At 49.0% G+C, this 14,627-nt stretch overlaps 1 protein-coding gene across 1 annotated transcript; it reads left to right on the forward strand.

Moving 5' to 3' along the window:
• The first annotated feature begins 935 nt into the window (after positions 1–935).
• GOLGA5 (golgin A5) lies at positions 936–11,978 on the forward strand. The gene is made up of 13 exons (XM_073638280.1): positions 936–1,118; positions 2,786–3,341; positions 3,554–3,775; positions 5,576–5,795; positions 5,874–5,997; positions 6,096–6,299; positions 6,453–6,623; positions 7,821–7,949; positions 8,066–8,164; positions 8,528–8,747; positions 8,837–8,942; positions 10,227–10,290; positions 11,386–11,978. The coding sequence occupies exons 2-13, from the start codon at positions 2,828–2,830 to the stop codon at positions 11,464–11,466; spliced, it is 2,154 nt and encodes a 717-aa protein (XP_073494381.1). The 5' UTR covers positions 936–1,118; positions 2,786–2,827; the 3' UTR covers positions 11,467–11,978.
• Positions 11,979–14,627: the final 2,649 nt, after the last annotated feature.

The following is a 14,627-nucleotide window of genomic DNA, read 5'->3' on the forward strand; positions in this document are numbered from 1 at the left end:
TCTCCATTGTACTCAGCATCTACAGTCATCCCATCACCACATGTCCATTGTACTCAGCATCTACAGTCATCCCATCGCCACATCTCCATTGTACTCAGCATCTACAGTCATCCCATCACCACATGTCCATTGTACTCAGCATCTACAGTCATCCCATCGCCACATCTCCATTGTACTCAGCATCTACAGTCATCCCATCACCACATCTCCATTGTACTCAGCATCTACAGTCATCCCATCGCCACATCTCCACTGTACACATCATATAATAAATAGTATTAATAATAACATGTTAATAATAATAAGTTAGACAGGCTCGGTGTTGCTGTGATCGGTGACCGGGTAATTTTTGCCGCATGATGAACATTACAAAAACAAAAGCTACAACACCACCGCGGCCGGGATTGCGTCTTCTTCTTCATTTCTCTCCGCTTGTGATGTTTCCCCCATTTTCAGTACATTATATGGTGAAGTGAATGGTGTCGTTCAATCCCTCAACTCGTCCCATAAATAACAAGTCCTGATGGGGGCGGAGAGGGGAAAGTACAACAGTTCTGGGTCTTGGAAGAAAGGAAGGAAAAACCAAAAGCGCAAAAGCAACAATTCCTGGACAGCAGGAAGGAGTTAACCATGTGAAGCCGAAACGCGTGGCTTGCTGTGATCTCGCCTACGGTCTGCGGATATTCTGTGGTTTTGTATTTTGTACTTTTCTGTTACATTTTAGACTTTTTCTATTTGAACATTTATCTTTTAGTGGTTTAGAAACAAGAAAACTGAAAGAAATAAAATAAGCAAAGTGGCTGCCGGTTTCCCTGGCTACGGAGGACCGGGGCTGTCGGCTATAGACGCTCCTCCTCCTCCTCATCTCTATGGTAGGCCTCTATCCGCAGACTGGCAGGGCCTCTCTATCCCTGCGCTGCCTCCTCTTTATGGTCGGCCTCGTCTCTATGGTGATCCTCCGTGTACAGACAGGCAGGGGCCGCAGTCGCGGAGCTGTGAGGCCCTTCAGGCAGCGCTGCGGACACCTTGTTTGGGGACCTGACGTGTCCCAGCAGTTCCGGGTCCACGTCTCCGGCGGGGGATGGAGCTGATGGCGGAGCGGAGGCTGTGAGGAGCCGGTAAGTCCCGGCCGGGGCTGAGGAGGCGGCAGCTGTGCGGTCTCCTCTCTGTCCCCGGCTGTTTCCTCTGCAGGTCCGGACCCTCCTGCTGCACCGGCACCTTAGTCCCTCCATGGCTGCCCTATAATCCGTGACTGAGCAGAGTGACACCACTTCTTATGTCTGGAGCAATCTCTGCCTGCTGTCAGGGAGCGGAATGCTTCTCACAGCTGAGAGTTTGTTACAGTTGTATCCTGTCTACCCTCCAGACTGACACATTGTAACAAACAGACAGGACAGGGGTAACTGGGACCTGTCAAAGCCTGAGATGATGGGGGGGCGTCACAGCACAGGGTCCCCCCATTACCGGCACATACTGGGACCCCGACAATGTGTCACAGCAGACCCCCTATGACAACACTTCCTGGCCCACCAGATCATTGTCCTCAGGAGATCTGATTTACTGACAGCGGCAGAGATCTTCAGTTACAGTGTATTAACTGTGCAGCAAATACGTAGGAAAACATTGTGGTCTGATCGCAGAAAACTGCTTCTTTCTCCACTTACAAGCCGCTTCCCGCCTCCTGAACTCTGCATTCACACTGAAATACTTGTAAAACCCATCCTGCTCAGGAGCAGAGGGAGCGGATTATATCTACGGCCCCCTATAGAGGAGGGAGCGGATTATATCTGCGGCCCCCTGTAGAGGAGGGAGCGGATTATATCTGCGGCCCCCTGTAGAGGAGGGAGCGGATTATATCTGCGGCCCCCTGTAGAGGAGGGAGCGGATTATATCTGCGGCCCCCTGTAGAGGAGGGAGCGGATTATATCTGCGGCCCCCTATAGAGGAGGGAGCGGATTATATCTGCGGCCCCCTGTAGAGGAGGGAGCGGATTATATCTGCGGCCCCCTGTAGAGGAGGGAGCGGATTATATCTGCGGCCCCCTGTAGAGGAGGGAGCGGATTATATCTGCGGCCCCCTGTAGAGGAGGGAGCGGATTATATCTGCGGCCCCCTGTAGAGGAGGGAGCGGATTATATCTGCGGCCCCCTGTAGAGGAGGGAGCGGATTATATCTGCGGCCCCCTGTAGAGGAGGGAGCGGATTATATCTGCGGCCCCCTGTAGAGGAGGGAGCGGATTATATCTGCGGTCCCCTGTAGAGGAGGGAGCGGATTATATCTGCGGCCCCCTATAGACAGGGGGGAGCAGACAGACATAGATTTATTGTTCTGCTGCTTATAGTAAATGTTTTATCACGATATTACTGGATTCACAGCTACACTACTTAGTACTGCTGTATTATATCCATCATGCTGCTTTTTAGTAAGGGCGCAGTCCGACCGCCGTAAAAACTAGCCCACAATACATGGACTGGCCGGCGGCTCTCCCGACCCGAGCATGACAGCTGCGTAGAAATATGAAGCGCTCACACTCGGGTCAGGAGAGCCGCCAGCCAGTCTGTGCATTGAGATCCGATCTCAGTCGTATTTATACAGCCATCTGACTGCACCCTGAGTGTTTTATCTCCAGAGCTGGATTCACAGCTACACTGCTCAGCTCTGCTGTATAGTGTTTTCATTGCTGCTTCTGATCATGTGCTGCATAGAGACAGGATAGCAGAAATCCCTCATGTCTGTGTATGGCACACCTCATCATCCCCTGACCGTCTCTGTGCTTCCTTTCTCAGGTCATGATTTAGAAGTATTGAAGGCCACCAGTCGCTCACACCATGTCTTGGTTTACTGACCTGGCTGGTAGAGCGGAGGATCTCCTAAACTTAGTGGATCAAGGAGCAGCAACTGCTTTAAGCAAGAGCAAAGATGGCGTCTCCACACTGGAGAGCTCCACAGACTATTTCCCAGAGAAACCACAAGAGAATAGTCAGAGTTATGGAAAGTCCAGCTTTATCTCCTCAGCGGCTGATAACATAAAACATCAGAAGGCCACGCTACTAGCCGGCACGGCCAATGTGAAAGCCACCACGAGGACGAGCAGAGAAGTGTCGCACACTGCCTCCACCAACGTGTCGTCTCACCGGACAGCCAGCCAGTTTGTAAGACGCAAGAAATCCGAGCCGGATGATGAACTGTTATTTGATTTCCTTAACAGCTCAGATAAAGGGCACAACGGGGCCCTGGAGACAAAAAGAGAGAGCAGCAAGGAGGCGGCCCCCGTCAGTCCGTCCGAAAGAAGTAACCCGCAAAGTGTCAAACCACCCGAAACCTTCCCCCCAAAGATCCAAGGTAATGAAACACAGGCGGGTGGAGAGTAAGCGGATACCTCATTTTTCTTCCATCCTGTTGTGCCCTTTTCATCAAGATACCTATAAACTGATCTGTTCTGATGCTGTGGGAAGAAAGGAAAAGGCCATTTGTGACTTAATTTCTGTAGGAGCGAGTAAAGGAAGGGCTGGGGAGGATTTACTCATTTTAATTGTTTTTCTGTCATTGTTCAGGTGATCTCAATAAGGCCCAGTCTATACAGATTGCTCCAGAGGACAGAGAACTGGACCCGGGAATATCAGAACCGACCCCCGGTCCTGTCCAGACAAACGGAGATCAGAAGTCCCAAGAACTGTCCAATCTCCGCTTGGAGAATCAGCTGCTGAGGAGCGAAGTTCAGTCTCTGAACCAGGAGATGGCGGGATTGATCCAGCGATCGAAGGAGACACAAGAAGGTAACACTGGACTCCAATGCCATACCTATAAAACTCCCTCCATGTTGCTGCCTGGTCCCTGCCGATCCCTGAACCTTCTCTTTCCATTTTGACATCATATGATCTCTCACTGCGTAGGTGAAGTTCTTTACCGCTTTGTCCACATGTGAACACTGCAGCCAATCACTGGTCACAGGGTTGATGCAGTGATCGCATGATGTTCCAGCCAGAAGAGAAGGTTCAGTCACCGTCGGAGGAACCTGCAGTGGTGCGAAGGGGAATTGGCAATGTGAGTGAATAATAAATACATTGCTCAACTGTCTAAAAACATACATTTCATAAATTATCTAGATGAATTCATTCATTAAAATATTGAATAAGATCATGGAATGTAACCCAGGGTGTCATGTTTTATAAAATGTGTGTATAAAAAAATACATTTATTAAAAGGTGTGGGTGGGGAAAAAAACAAGAAACACATAATCCAAGCTGCAACACAACTTAGTCACGTCAGACAGGCTGCAGCCTAAAGGAACACCGCTCCTGAGACCTGTGTCTCAACTATCAGAAGTGCTCTCTCATAAGCACAGGCAGCTAAGTGCGTGTCCGGCAAGTGTGTGACAGAAGAAATAAATCTCCTCGGCTGACTGAGCACGGAGGACGGAGGCTGGAGAAAGAAATCCTTTGTGCTGTCAGCAGAGTCTTGGAGAACTCCCTTTAAAAGGGAACCTGTCAGGAGATTCATGCTGCCCAAACAGCAGAGAGCAACATGAATCGCAGTCTGCCTGCACGATTGTAGCTGGGAATCTTCTGTGAAACCCCAGAGCTTTTCACAGAATAAAATATACTTTGAAAATCCATGCGGAAACTATAGACTAGACTAGTCCAGCGCTGCCCCCGGCCGGCTCTTCCCAGCGCTGCAGCAAATGATTGACATGTTTTCCCTCATGTATATGCTAGAGAGAGACCTGTCGCTCACCTGCTGCGGCGCTGGGAAGACCCAGCCGGAAGAGTCTGCAGCTTTCGTCCCCGGCCCGATCATCACAGTTCTGAGATTTTCACCAGGCCGAATTTGCCATTTCATCCTGTTTTATACGCCACAAGAAATTTTGAAAAGTGGCGCCCAGACATAATAGAAGGTGCAATTGTGCGGGTCAGATGTCATGTAAACATAACGTTATGTTAAAAACACATAAATGACATTATCTAAAATAATTCATTTATTAAAATACACAATCGTCTTTCTGCTTGAAAACCGGCAGAAAATTTTGTGGAACACCCATGTTAGTGATAAATAATTAAGGACCAGTGTGATGCTCCCCCTCTGCCTAGTGAAGGCTCTTTATGGTGTTGCCCCCCAATCACCGGCTGTGATTGCACCCAAGACAAAAATGGGACTCTTCGCTGAAGAGGACAGACCTCCATTCCAGTCTCCATATGGAGACCACATGGGCAACGCCATGAAGGGGCATCACGGGGTCCTACTCTCAGGACTATGGTGCGGGTGGCATAATGTGCGGCAGCCGGACCCCTCTACTCTTCATTCCTGGTGTTACATTGATTTGGTGGTGGAACGAAACAATGGTCTGTCATAAAGACATAACCTCTCTGATGCAGAGTGACCTGCCGACATATTGCAGTGCTATCACTCAAGACTAATGTGATGCAGTATGAGAGACCACGGAGCCTCGGTCATGTCCCCGTCATACAGGAGATCCAGTGATTACACACATTTGCATCCAGCGAAGTGATGCACTTACTCCTGATTCCCTCTGCGTTCATGCACTCAATGTTACTAATAATAATACAATCTGATTGCAGAGCTGAACGAAGCCCGGGAACGGGTAGAGAAGTGGAATGGGGATAATTCCAGGAGCGATTGGACGACGAGGGAGCTCCGCGCTCAGGTAGACGACATGACTGATGCCATAGCTGCAAAAGACTCACAACTCGCGGTGCTGAAGGTTCGCTTGCAGGAAGCCGACCAATTACTGAGCAACCGCACGGAGGCACTAGAGAAAATGCAGAATGAGAAATCCAGGTAGGAGGCCGGCTGCTCCGCGGGCCGGCTGCTCCGTGGGCCGGCTGCAGATCTTCATGTATGGTGTATAATTGGCAGGATTCTGCAGGACCACAATGAAGGAAGCAGCCTGCACAGCCAGACATTGCAGACCGTGCAGGAGAGGCTGCGGGAAGCAGAGGCCTCTCTGAAAAGGGAGCAAGATGGTTTCCAACAGATGCAGGTATGTAATACAAGCCAATATGAATCTGCCCCTCACATGCAGGAGGGACGCTCTCTGTCATTCTGGATCTTATTTACTTTTATCCATTTGATCCTCAGAATGAATTTGCAACTCGTCTGAGTAAGATTGAAGCCGAGCGCCAGAACCTGGCCGAGTCAGTCATCACTGCAGAAAAGAAGCACATGGAGGAGAAGAAGAGGGGCGATGATCTGCAGCAACAACTGAAGGCTGCAAAATCTGCAGCAGAGACCATGAAACATGAAATGGTGGATTACAAACAAAAGGCAACGCGCATCCTACAGGTACCGGCGGGACGGCAATCGCTGTACAATACAGGGGGGGGGGGGATTCTGCAGTGTGAAGTCCCTACTTATCACAAGTTATGTGGGTATATATTGAGATGTCCTTGGTTTAGATAAATAACCTTGCTGTCATTTTCCTAAACTTGTCCACAGTCCAAAGAAAAATTGATCAACAGTCTAAAGGAGGGATCTGGCATCGAAGGACTAGACAGTCACACAGCCAACAGCATGGAACTGGAGGAGATGAGGCACGAGCGAGACCTGCAGAGAGAAGAGATCCAAAAACTCCTGGCACAGATACAGCAACTGAAGACAGAGCTACAGGTGAGACTGAAAGATCAGCGGTGACATCACTGAGAATACCGCCTATCCATCACCAGAGATCAGCGGTGACATCACTGAGAATGCCGCCTATCTGTCACCAGACATCAGCGGTGACATCACTGAGAATGCCGCCTATCCATCACCAGAGATCAGCGGTGACATCACTGAGAATGCCTCCTATCCATCACCAGAGATCAGCGGTGACATCACTGAGAATGCCGCCTATCCGTCACCAGACATCAGCGGTGACATCACTGAGAATGCCGCCTATCCGTCACCAGACATCAGCGGTGACATCACTGAGAATGCCGCCTATCCGTCACCAGACATCAGCGGTGACATCACTGAGAATGCCGCCTATCCGTCACCAGACATCAGCGGTGACATCACTGAGAATGCCGCCTATCCGTCACCAGACATCAGCGGTGACATCACTGAGAATGCCGCCTATCCGTCACCAGACATCAGCGGTGACATCACTGAGAATGCCGCCTATCCGTCACCAGACATCAGCGGTGACATCACTGAGAATGCCGCCTATCCGTCACCAGACATCAGCGGTGACATCACTGAGAATGCCGCCTATCCGTCACCAGACATCAGCGGTGACATCACTGAGAATGCCGCCTATCCATCACTAGAGATCAGCGGTGACATCACTGAGAATGCCGCCTATCCATCACCAGAGATCAGCGGTGACATCACTGAGAATGCCGCCTATCCGTCACCAGAGATCAGCGGTGACATCACTGAGAATGCCGCCTATCCGTCACCAGAGATCAGCGGTGACATCACTGAGAATGCCGCCTATCCGTCACCAGACATCAGCGGTGACATCACTGAGAATGCCGCCTATCCGTCATCAGAGATCAGCGGTGACATCACTGAGAATGCCGCCTATCCGTCACCAGACATCAGCGGTGACATCACTGAGAATGCCGCCTATCCGTCACCAGACATCAGCGGTGACATCACTGAGAATGCCGCCTATCCGTCATCAGAGATCAGCGGTGACATCACTGAGAATGCCGCCTATCCGTCACCAGAGATCAGCGGTGACATCACTGAGAATGCCGCCTATCTGTCACTAGAGATCAGCGGCGACATCACTTTGGATGCAGCTTGTTTAGAGCTCGTTTTTTCTTACAAGATCCCGTTTTCCAGCTTTTTACATCGTATTTATTTGCCCCCTTGCAGGATCTGGAGATGCAGCAGGTGAGTGAAGCCGAGTCGGCCCGGGAACAACTTCAGGATCTCCAGGAGCAGATTGCCGACCAGAGAAGAGCAAAGCAGGAATTGGAGGCAGAACTTGAACGCCAGAAACAGGTAAACCCTCAGTTATTAGGACCGGGTGCACACTGAGGGACGTGTGCGGCTGCGATAATGTATCATGAGCAATGGGAAGTTGATTGTCTGCATTGTTTTATTTCCTCGGCTTCCAGGAATTGCAGTATACACAGGAGGATCTGTACAGGACAAAGAATACTTTGCAGGGAAGGATCAGAGACAGAGAGGATGAAATCCAGAAACTCAGGAATCAGGTATTGCACTCGGCTGCTTCTGTGTGAGTAAATTATAACAAATCTGGTCACAGACATGATGGAGTTGTATGGGTTGTCTGAAGACTATTGGGGCAGATGGACGTCATTGAGGATGGCTTTACTCTCGGGCATCTTCGGTGTGAGCCCCCACATGACTGACAGGTAATGCTACACTATAGTTATCATATATTAGAGGACCACATGAGGGTAGAAGACCCAGCAGCAAGAACAGTAAATGGGTCCCTTGTAGCGGATGATAGATTAGTCCATGGTGGCAGTGGGTCCCCTCCACTATCTGTCTGCTTCATATACGGCTGTCTGTCCTTGATATTGTACATTCTGTGATATAATCCCTCCAAGCAGCTCACCAACAAAGCGCTAAGCAGCAGCAGTGAGAGCGAGCTGGAGAACCGGCTGCACCAGCTCACCGAGACCCTGATCCAGAAGCAGACGGTGCTGGAGAGCCTGAGCACAGAGAAGAACTCGCTGGTCTATCAGCTGGAGAGGCTGGAGCATCAGCTGAAGAGCGTGCAGAGCGGCAGCGGCTCCGCCATAAACATGGCCGCCGTGGACAGCGGGGATGGTACATAGATTTGGCTCCTGTGGGGGAGATTTATAAACCTCGATCTTGTGGATGCAAGGGTTAATCTACCTTCTCCCTGCACTTTATAGGCGCTCGATCAAGAAATGTTCCAGTCCTCTTCAGTGATGCGGACACAAACGTCGCAGGAATGTACGGAAAGGTCCGGAAAGCTGCCAGCACTATTGACAAGTTCAGGTACACGTCACCTTCCCATATGGAGATGTTGTGTTATTAGATTATGGAAAACTTCTGCAACTTAGTTTTTTTTTGCTTTCAGACTTAAGTTGGAAAATGAAATTCTTCTATTCATTGACGACAAGCAGAGAGCTTGAAATGGCAATAATAAAAAAAGTATTTCTTTTACAGTTATCACTTGCTAGCTCAGCGCATTTGCACTGGATCTAGCCGACGGCCATTAGCAGGATCCATATATTATTAGAGGGGGTGTTTACCTTCAGTAAAGTGTAACGTGCATAAAATAACTGATTCCTCAGGTCCTCGTCCCCCTCAGTCCAGCACCGGCGTTATCACTAGACTGGAAACGTCACATCACCACTCCAGTCACTTGACGCTCTGTCAGAGGTGGACGGCACGCGACGCTCAGTGACTGGATAGAGCGGTGACCGCACTGTTGACGACTTTACTGCAACGGCGGTGCTAGACCGAGGGAGGGCGACTACCTGCTCAACTTACTGTAAGCTCTTACTCACTTTGGGGACCTTCTTAGTGAATGTGGACAACCCCTTTTACATGGGCATCAGGATGTAGTGCAGGATCGGGCTAAGGGCGAATTTGGACTTGTGTATCACAGTGTGAGAACTTAATTTAGCCTTAGGTACGATCCGGTCCGTGTGCTGAAGTGTTGGCCCATGTGCTGGAGCGTGCAGAGTCTGGTCCGATCTACAGGCTGGATTAGTGCATGTAGATGGCAGACAGTTTCTGCACCTTTCACTGTGTGGGCTGCGCAAGGGGACTGCACAGGAAGGTGCACAGGGGACTGCACAAGGGAGGTGCACATGGGGCTGTACAGGGGGCTGCACAAGGGAGGTGCACATGGGGCTGTACAGGGGACTGCACAAGGGAGGTGCACATGGGGCTGCACAAGGGAGGTGCACATGGGGCTGCACACAGACGTGACTGAACCAAGTCTTACAGAGGCCTCGTAGCATAAGAGCATAGTAGATTCTCGTGCTCCGACCAACATTACCCTGGAATAATCCTCTAACGACCAGTGATAACCCTTTAGTGACCAGCTATCTGTCATTGGTTGCAGTATGGCGTCTATGATTTCTTCGCTCAGATTGTTCTCCATGACTTTCTCAGAGCTGTTTGTTTGCTCTAAAGGTGAAATATATTAGATTTGGGGATCACTGCTGTAGTATAATGATAGTAATTCAACTTTAAAGCTGTGGATAAGTCACTCTGCTTCTCTGACACTTTCTTCTCCTCTTAAATTAATACATTTCCTTTTCTTCCCAGCATCCGACTCGGGGTCTTCTTACGTCGATATCCCATTGCCCGTGTATTTATTATTATTTATATGGTAAGTATTTTTTCTCCCTTTTTTCGGAATAAATCCTTTATATCCATTAGAATCTTTATGGGGGTTCTTGTCTGGGACATTCATAGCATAAGAACCGGGTGTGATATAAATGTCCCCAAACGATCAAATTCTAGATAAACATTTGCATCTAGTACTCAGCTCGTCAAGTCCATTATTGCCTCCTCGCTGATTTTCCAGTCCTGGTGTTTTGGCTGAAGCAGTGACGACACATTAACAACTCGCATCACCACTGCAGCCAATCACTGAGCTCGGCTGTTCCTCTGATGTGGATGTTATGAGCTCAGTGATTGACTGCAGCGGTCATGTGCACTGTAGGGACTTCACCGCTGCAGCCAAATATACAGGGCCCGAAGAGCAGCTATAGTGGGATCTTTACCAGTATGTTATCGTTTGGGGACCACCTTTCTAAAAGTTTAAAACCCCTTTTGAATCTGGGTAGTAGCATTGAGACTATTCACATCTGTCTGGAAAACGGGGACCCCTTTGAACGATGTCAGGATTGCAGAGGACCCGTATGAGATACTCAGACATATCTGGTCAAGAAGCCTTGAATGTCTCAGATGAGAGAAGTCTTTTAGCCTAAATTTTAGAGAAATTCTGACAAGATGATAATTGATCAGCAGCGTTGATTGCAATGAAACCTGACGATCGAGAAGGAAAAATGGAGGTGCTGTTCACAAGGGGCAACTGTGATGAATGACTGACTGGGTTCAGTATGACTCCCAGAACCTGAGATTTCCTCTGTATATGGACCCTGATTCCTGCCCGGCCACAAAAGCCTAATTTATGCCCATAATCCACGATCCATACCTGCACTAGGGGTAGAGACTGTACCCAGCATTCAGCTGGAAAGGACAGCTGTGCCAGGCATTGCTGTCTCTCAGGCCTTTGCTTCCCGCCTGTCATCATTGCTGACAATGGACGGCAGCAGAAGTCGTCTTATATATTCATCCAATAGCACAAAGTTTATTGAGTTCTATTCCGTACAGCGGCTCCTCGATTTCTAAGATGCACATACGTTCGCTGAAGATGTCGTCACATTTGTACTTGCTGACTTTCTTGCTTTTCTTACAGGCATTACTTCATCTTTGGGTAATGATCGTCCTTCTCACATACACCCCAGAAATGCACCACGACCGTCCCCCCGGGAAATAGCATCTGATGTATGGACGGCCGGTCTGAGGAACGCAGATCTGTTTTCTGCATAGTTTAGGTAACATTAATGATTCTTCTGTAGCTGAGACATAACCGCTCCTGGGGGTCCCGGTGTGGGGTCTTCTGAATGACGCCTCCATGGTACGGTCTGTGAATGGTGGATATTTTGGGTCCATTTCTTTTCCAAAGCTTCCACCGCCTGCGGTTATATGACCTTACTGTGCAAACCCCTCTGCTGCTCTACCCGTCCGGATCAGCCGGTGGCCCCGCAGCAGCCGGCCGGATGGTGACGGCGTCTCCTGCTGTATTTTATCATTCAGGAACACTAACTGTACATGGAGAGCACCTTCCTCCGCTCCGCTCGCCGCTCTAGTCTCCTTTGCACTTGTATCATTTTAAAATGTAAATAATTTTTTTTCTTTAATCTGTACATTATCTGTGGACCTGTCACACGACCAGTGCAATCTTTTAGAAAATACAATGAAATATTAATAAAACGCCCATTTTTTTTTTATTTTAATATTTATTGCCAAGTACCCTGGAAGTTGTGATGCGTCCTCGTCGCCGATCTATAATGTTGTGGCTTCCATTGAGGTTTGCTGTGTGGACTGTTTCTTCCTCGTTCTCGCCTGCATTCGTTGCAGTGCGTCGTACACAGAGATTTCTGCGCCAAATAAGAAGAGCACGGAGTGAGCAGGACACAGTCAGCGAGTGCAAGGAGCGCCGGAGCGGGGTGTCACGGGGCCACATCGCCATCCCCCCCATCTCATCACCTGAGGTCGGAACTTCCCGCCCCCTGGGACCATCCTTGTGCAGTTTTGGATGATATTTTACCACTTTGCTTGGATAGCGATGAAATGCTGAAGGTTTTTATGGGTTTTTCCCTCTAAAAACTTTGATAAATATTCGCTAACTGGACGACTACTATCTCAAAAAAGGCTTTCCAGATTCTGTAATCACAAATGTGCCTGATTAGGGGTGATAACCATCATGGGGCTGACAACAGCAGCGCTCACTATAATGGTTGTCACCCAGCTTTCCTACAAACAGATTGAACCCGAAAACAGCTGAACAGAAAAGTTCACTACGTGGCAGGAGAAGGCAGCTCGTCCGCTATGGGTAGGTATTGTCATGGTCAGTGCTCCGGTCATGCAGTGTTGTCATGGGGAAATTTGATCTAAGTGATCCTTCTCATTAATATTAAAGGGGGTGTCCCATGTAGCCCACTTATCCACATAGGCTTTAACTTGCTGAGGACTAATGATCTATAGTCATGTATATACCCCATTTGTCATCAGTGGGACTGTCGATACCCAAGTACAGCACGTGCTCCATTAAATGGTCCCTGTTATTAATGACACTAGAACAATAATTAATAACTTCGGTATGGGACAAGAAGTGTTGTCATGGGGTCATCACAGTGGAGATGAGCCTTGTAGAAAAGATTGCTAATCTGCAATGTACAAGGCTTTTTTTCCCCCTCTTCTATGAATCTCTGAGGAGTTCCCCTTTAAGGCCGCTCTCTCCTTTTTGCGCAGTCACGTGCTCTGACTACACATCCCGGGAACAATTATGGTAAGTAAACGGCAGTCGGATAATTGAGGCTGAATCTATCTTGTTTTCATCTGGGAATAATGGACTTGTGCGCGTTCTGCTCCTCCACATGCCGTCTGTACACAGGACGCCGGCCCTTTATTGCGCTGCCTTGTTTGTCCGTGATTAGCGCACGCGGGGCCCATTCAGCCGCTTTGTCCGCAGTAACACAGGGCCGCCGCCGCCTTTCACATCCTTGTTTGTCTCCGGACCTGCTCCTTTATTTATTTTTTTTCCATTTTTTTTTTCTTTATTGAATTTCTGACTAATTGTGTAAGGAGAAAAGCCGAGCGCCGCGCCATTGTCTTGTTAATGAGCCGGAGGCTGCACGTTATCTGTGCGGGGGATTTTTTTATTTTGCAGGAAATTGACTACAAAATGAACATCTGTCGCTGCCTGGATTATCGGTAACCACCGCACCGCGCTGTTTTACAACCTCCTTTTAATTAAAAAGTAATCCGCAAGTAAAATTTGAAAATGGCGCTGAACCATAAAACGGAGGAGACCGCTGCAAAACCGGAAGTACTTAAAGGAGAATTGCCAGCGATGTCAACATGACAACACTACCTGGCCCAGTAATCTGGAAATGGAAGTGTTGTCATGTGGACACCAAACAAGAGATGAAAAGATAAAACCTGGCTTATAACGATTTAGGCATTGACCTTAGAATAACGCTGAGCGGCCAGAGGCAGGAAGTGTTGTCTTAGGGATACAAGTTCTGGGAGGTGTCGGCATTGAGTTTTGTAAATAACAAGGTTCATTAATTCCTTATAAATTGGGGTTTGTTTCCGTGCGTCCCCACAAGATGGGATCTGTGCCCCTTTAGCCCATGGGGTCGCATTTGCCCTCCTTCAACTGCATAAAGTAGCGCAGAACAAAACATTGACATTTTGGGTCCAGGAAACTCCCCCGATCTCATCCCAGTGAGAACCTGCGATTATTCCTCAAAAAGTGACAAAACCCAGAAATTGTGATAACTCCAAGCCCTGATGAGACAAGAATATACAGGACAGGAGACGTGGTACTGTGCAGTGTATATATACAAGACAGGAGGAGTGGTACTGTGCAGTGTATATATACAGGACAGGAGAAGTGGTACTGTGCAGTGTATATATACAGGACAGGAGAAGTGGTACTGTGCAGTGTATATATACAAGACAGGAGGAGTGGTACTGTGCAGTGTATATATACAGGACAGGAGAAGTGGTACTGTGCAGTGTATATATACAGGACAGGAGAAGTGGTACTGTGCAGTGTATATACACAGAACAGGAGGAGTGGTGCTGAGAGTAGCAGCTGTCTGTGGAGCTCAAGCACTTCCAGGAGGAGGGTTGTCGTCTGCCTCTCTTCTCCCCAGGGAGAGGCAGGCTTACTGGGAGGCCGGCATGGCTTCCCAGCCTCCTATCCCCCGGTCTATGCCGGCGGGGGAGAAGGAGCCTCAACAACCGGCCCAGGAGGGAGTGAGGAGATCGGGAAGGGTGAGGAAGAATACATCCACCTGCTCCAACCCCGAGACTGTTCACCGCCAGCCCAGAGAGGGAGACCGGGGCACCCCAGGCCCCAGGAAC

The sequence above is a fragment of the Phyllobates terribilis genome, unplaced genomic scaffold (genome assembly GCF_046119375.1).
Source record: "Phyllobates terribilis strain yellow unplaced genomic scaffold, ASM4611937v1 Scaffold_7__3_contigs__length_470593459, whole genome shotgun sequence".
NCBI classification, from domain to species: Eukaryota; Metazoa; Chordata; class Amphibia; order Anura; family Dendrobatidae; genus Phyllobates; species Phyllobates terribilis.

Coding starts and splice junctions, on each gene's coding strand:
- GOLGA5 (XM_073638280.1), top strand. CDS start 2,828: ATGTCTTGGTTTACTGACCTGGCTGGTAGAGCGGAGGATCTCCTAAAC. Junction 7,950..8,065: donor AACTTGAACGCCAGAAACAG/GTAAACCCTCAG, acceptor CTCGGCTTCCAG/GAATTGCAGTATACACAGGA. Junction 8,165..8,527: donor TCCAGAAACTCAGGAATCAG/GTATTGCACTCG, acceptor CCCTCCAAGCAG/CTCACCAACAAAGCGCTAAG.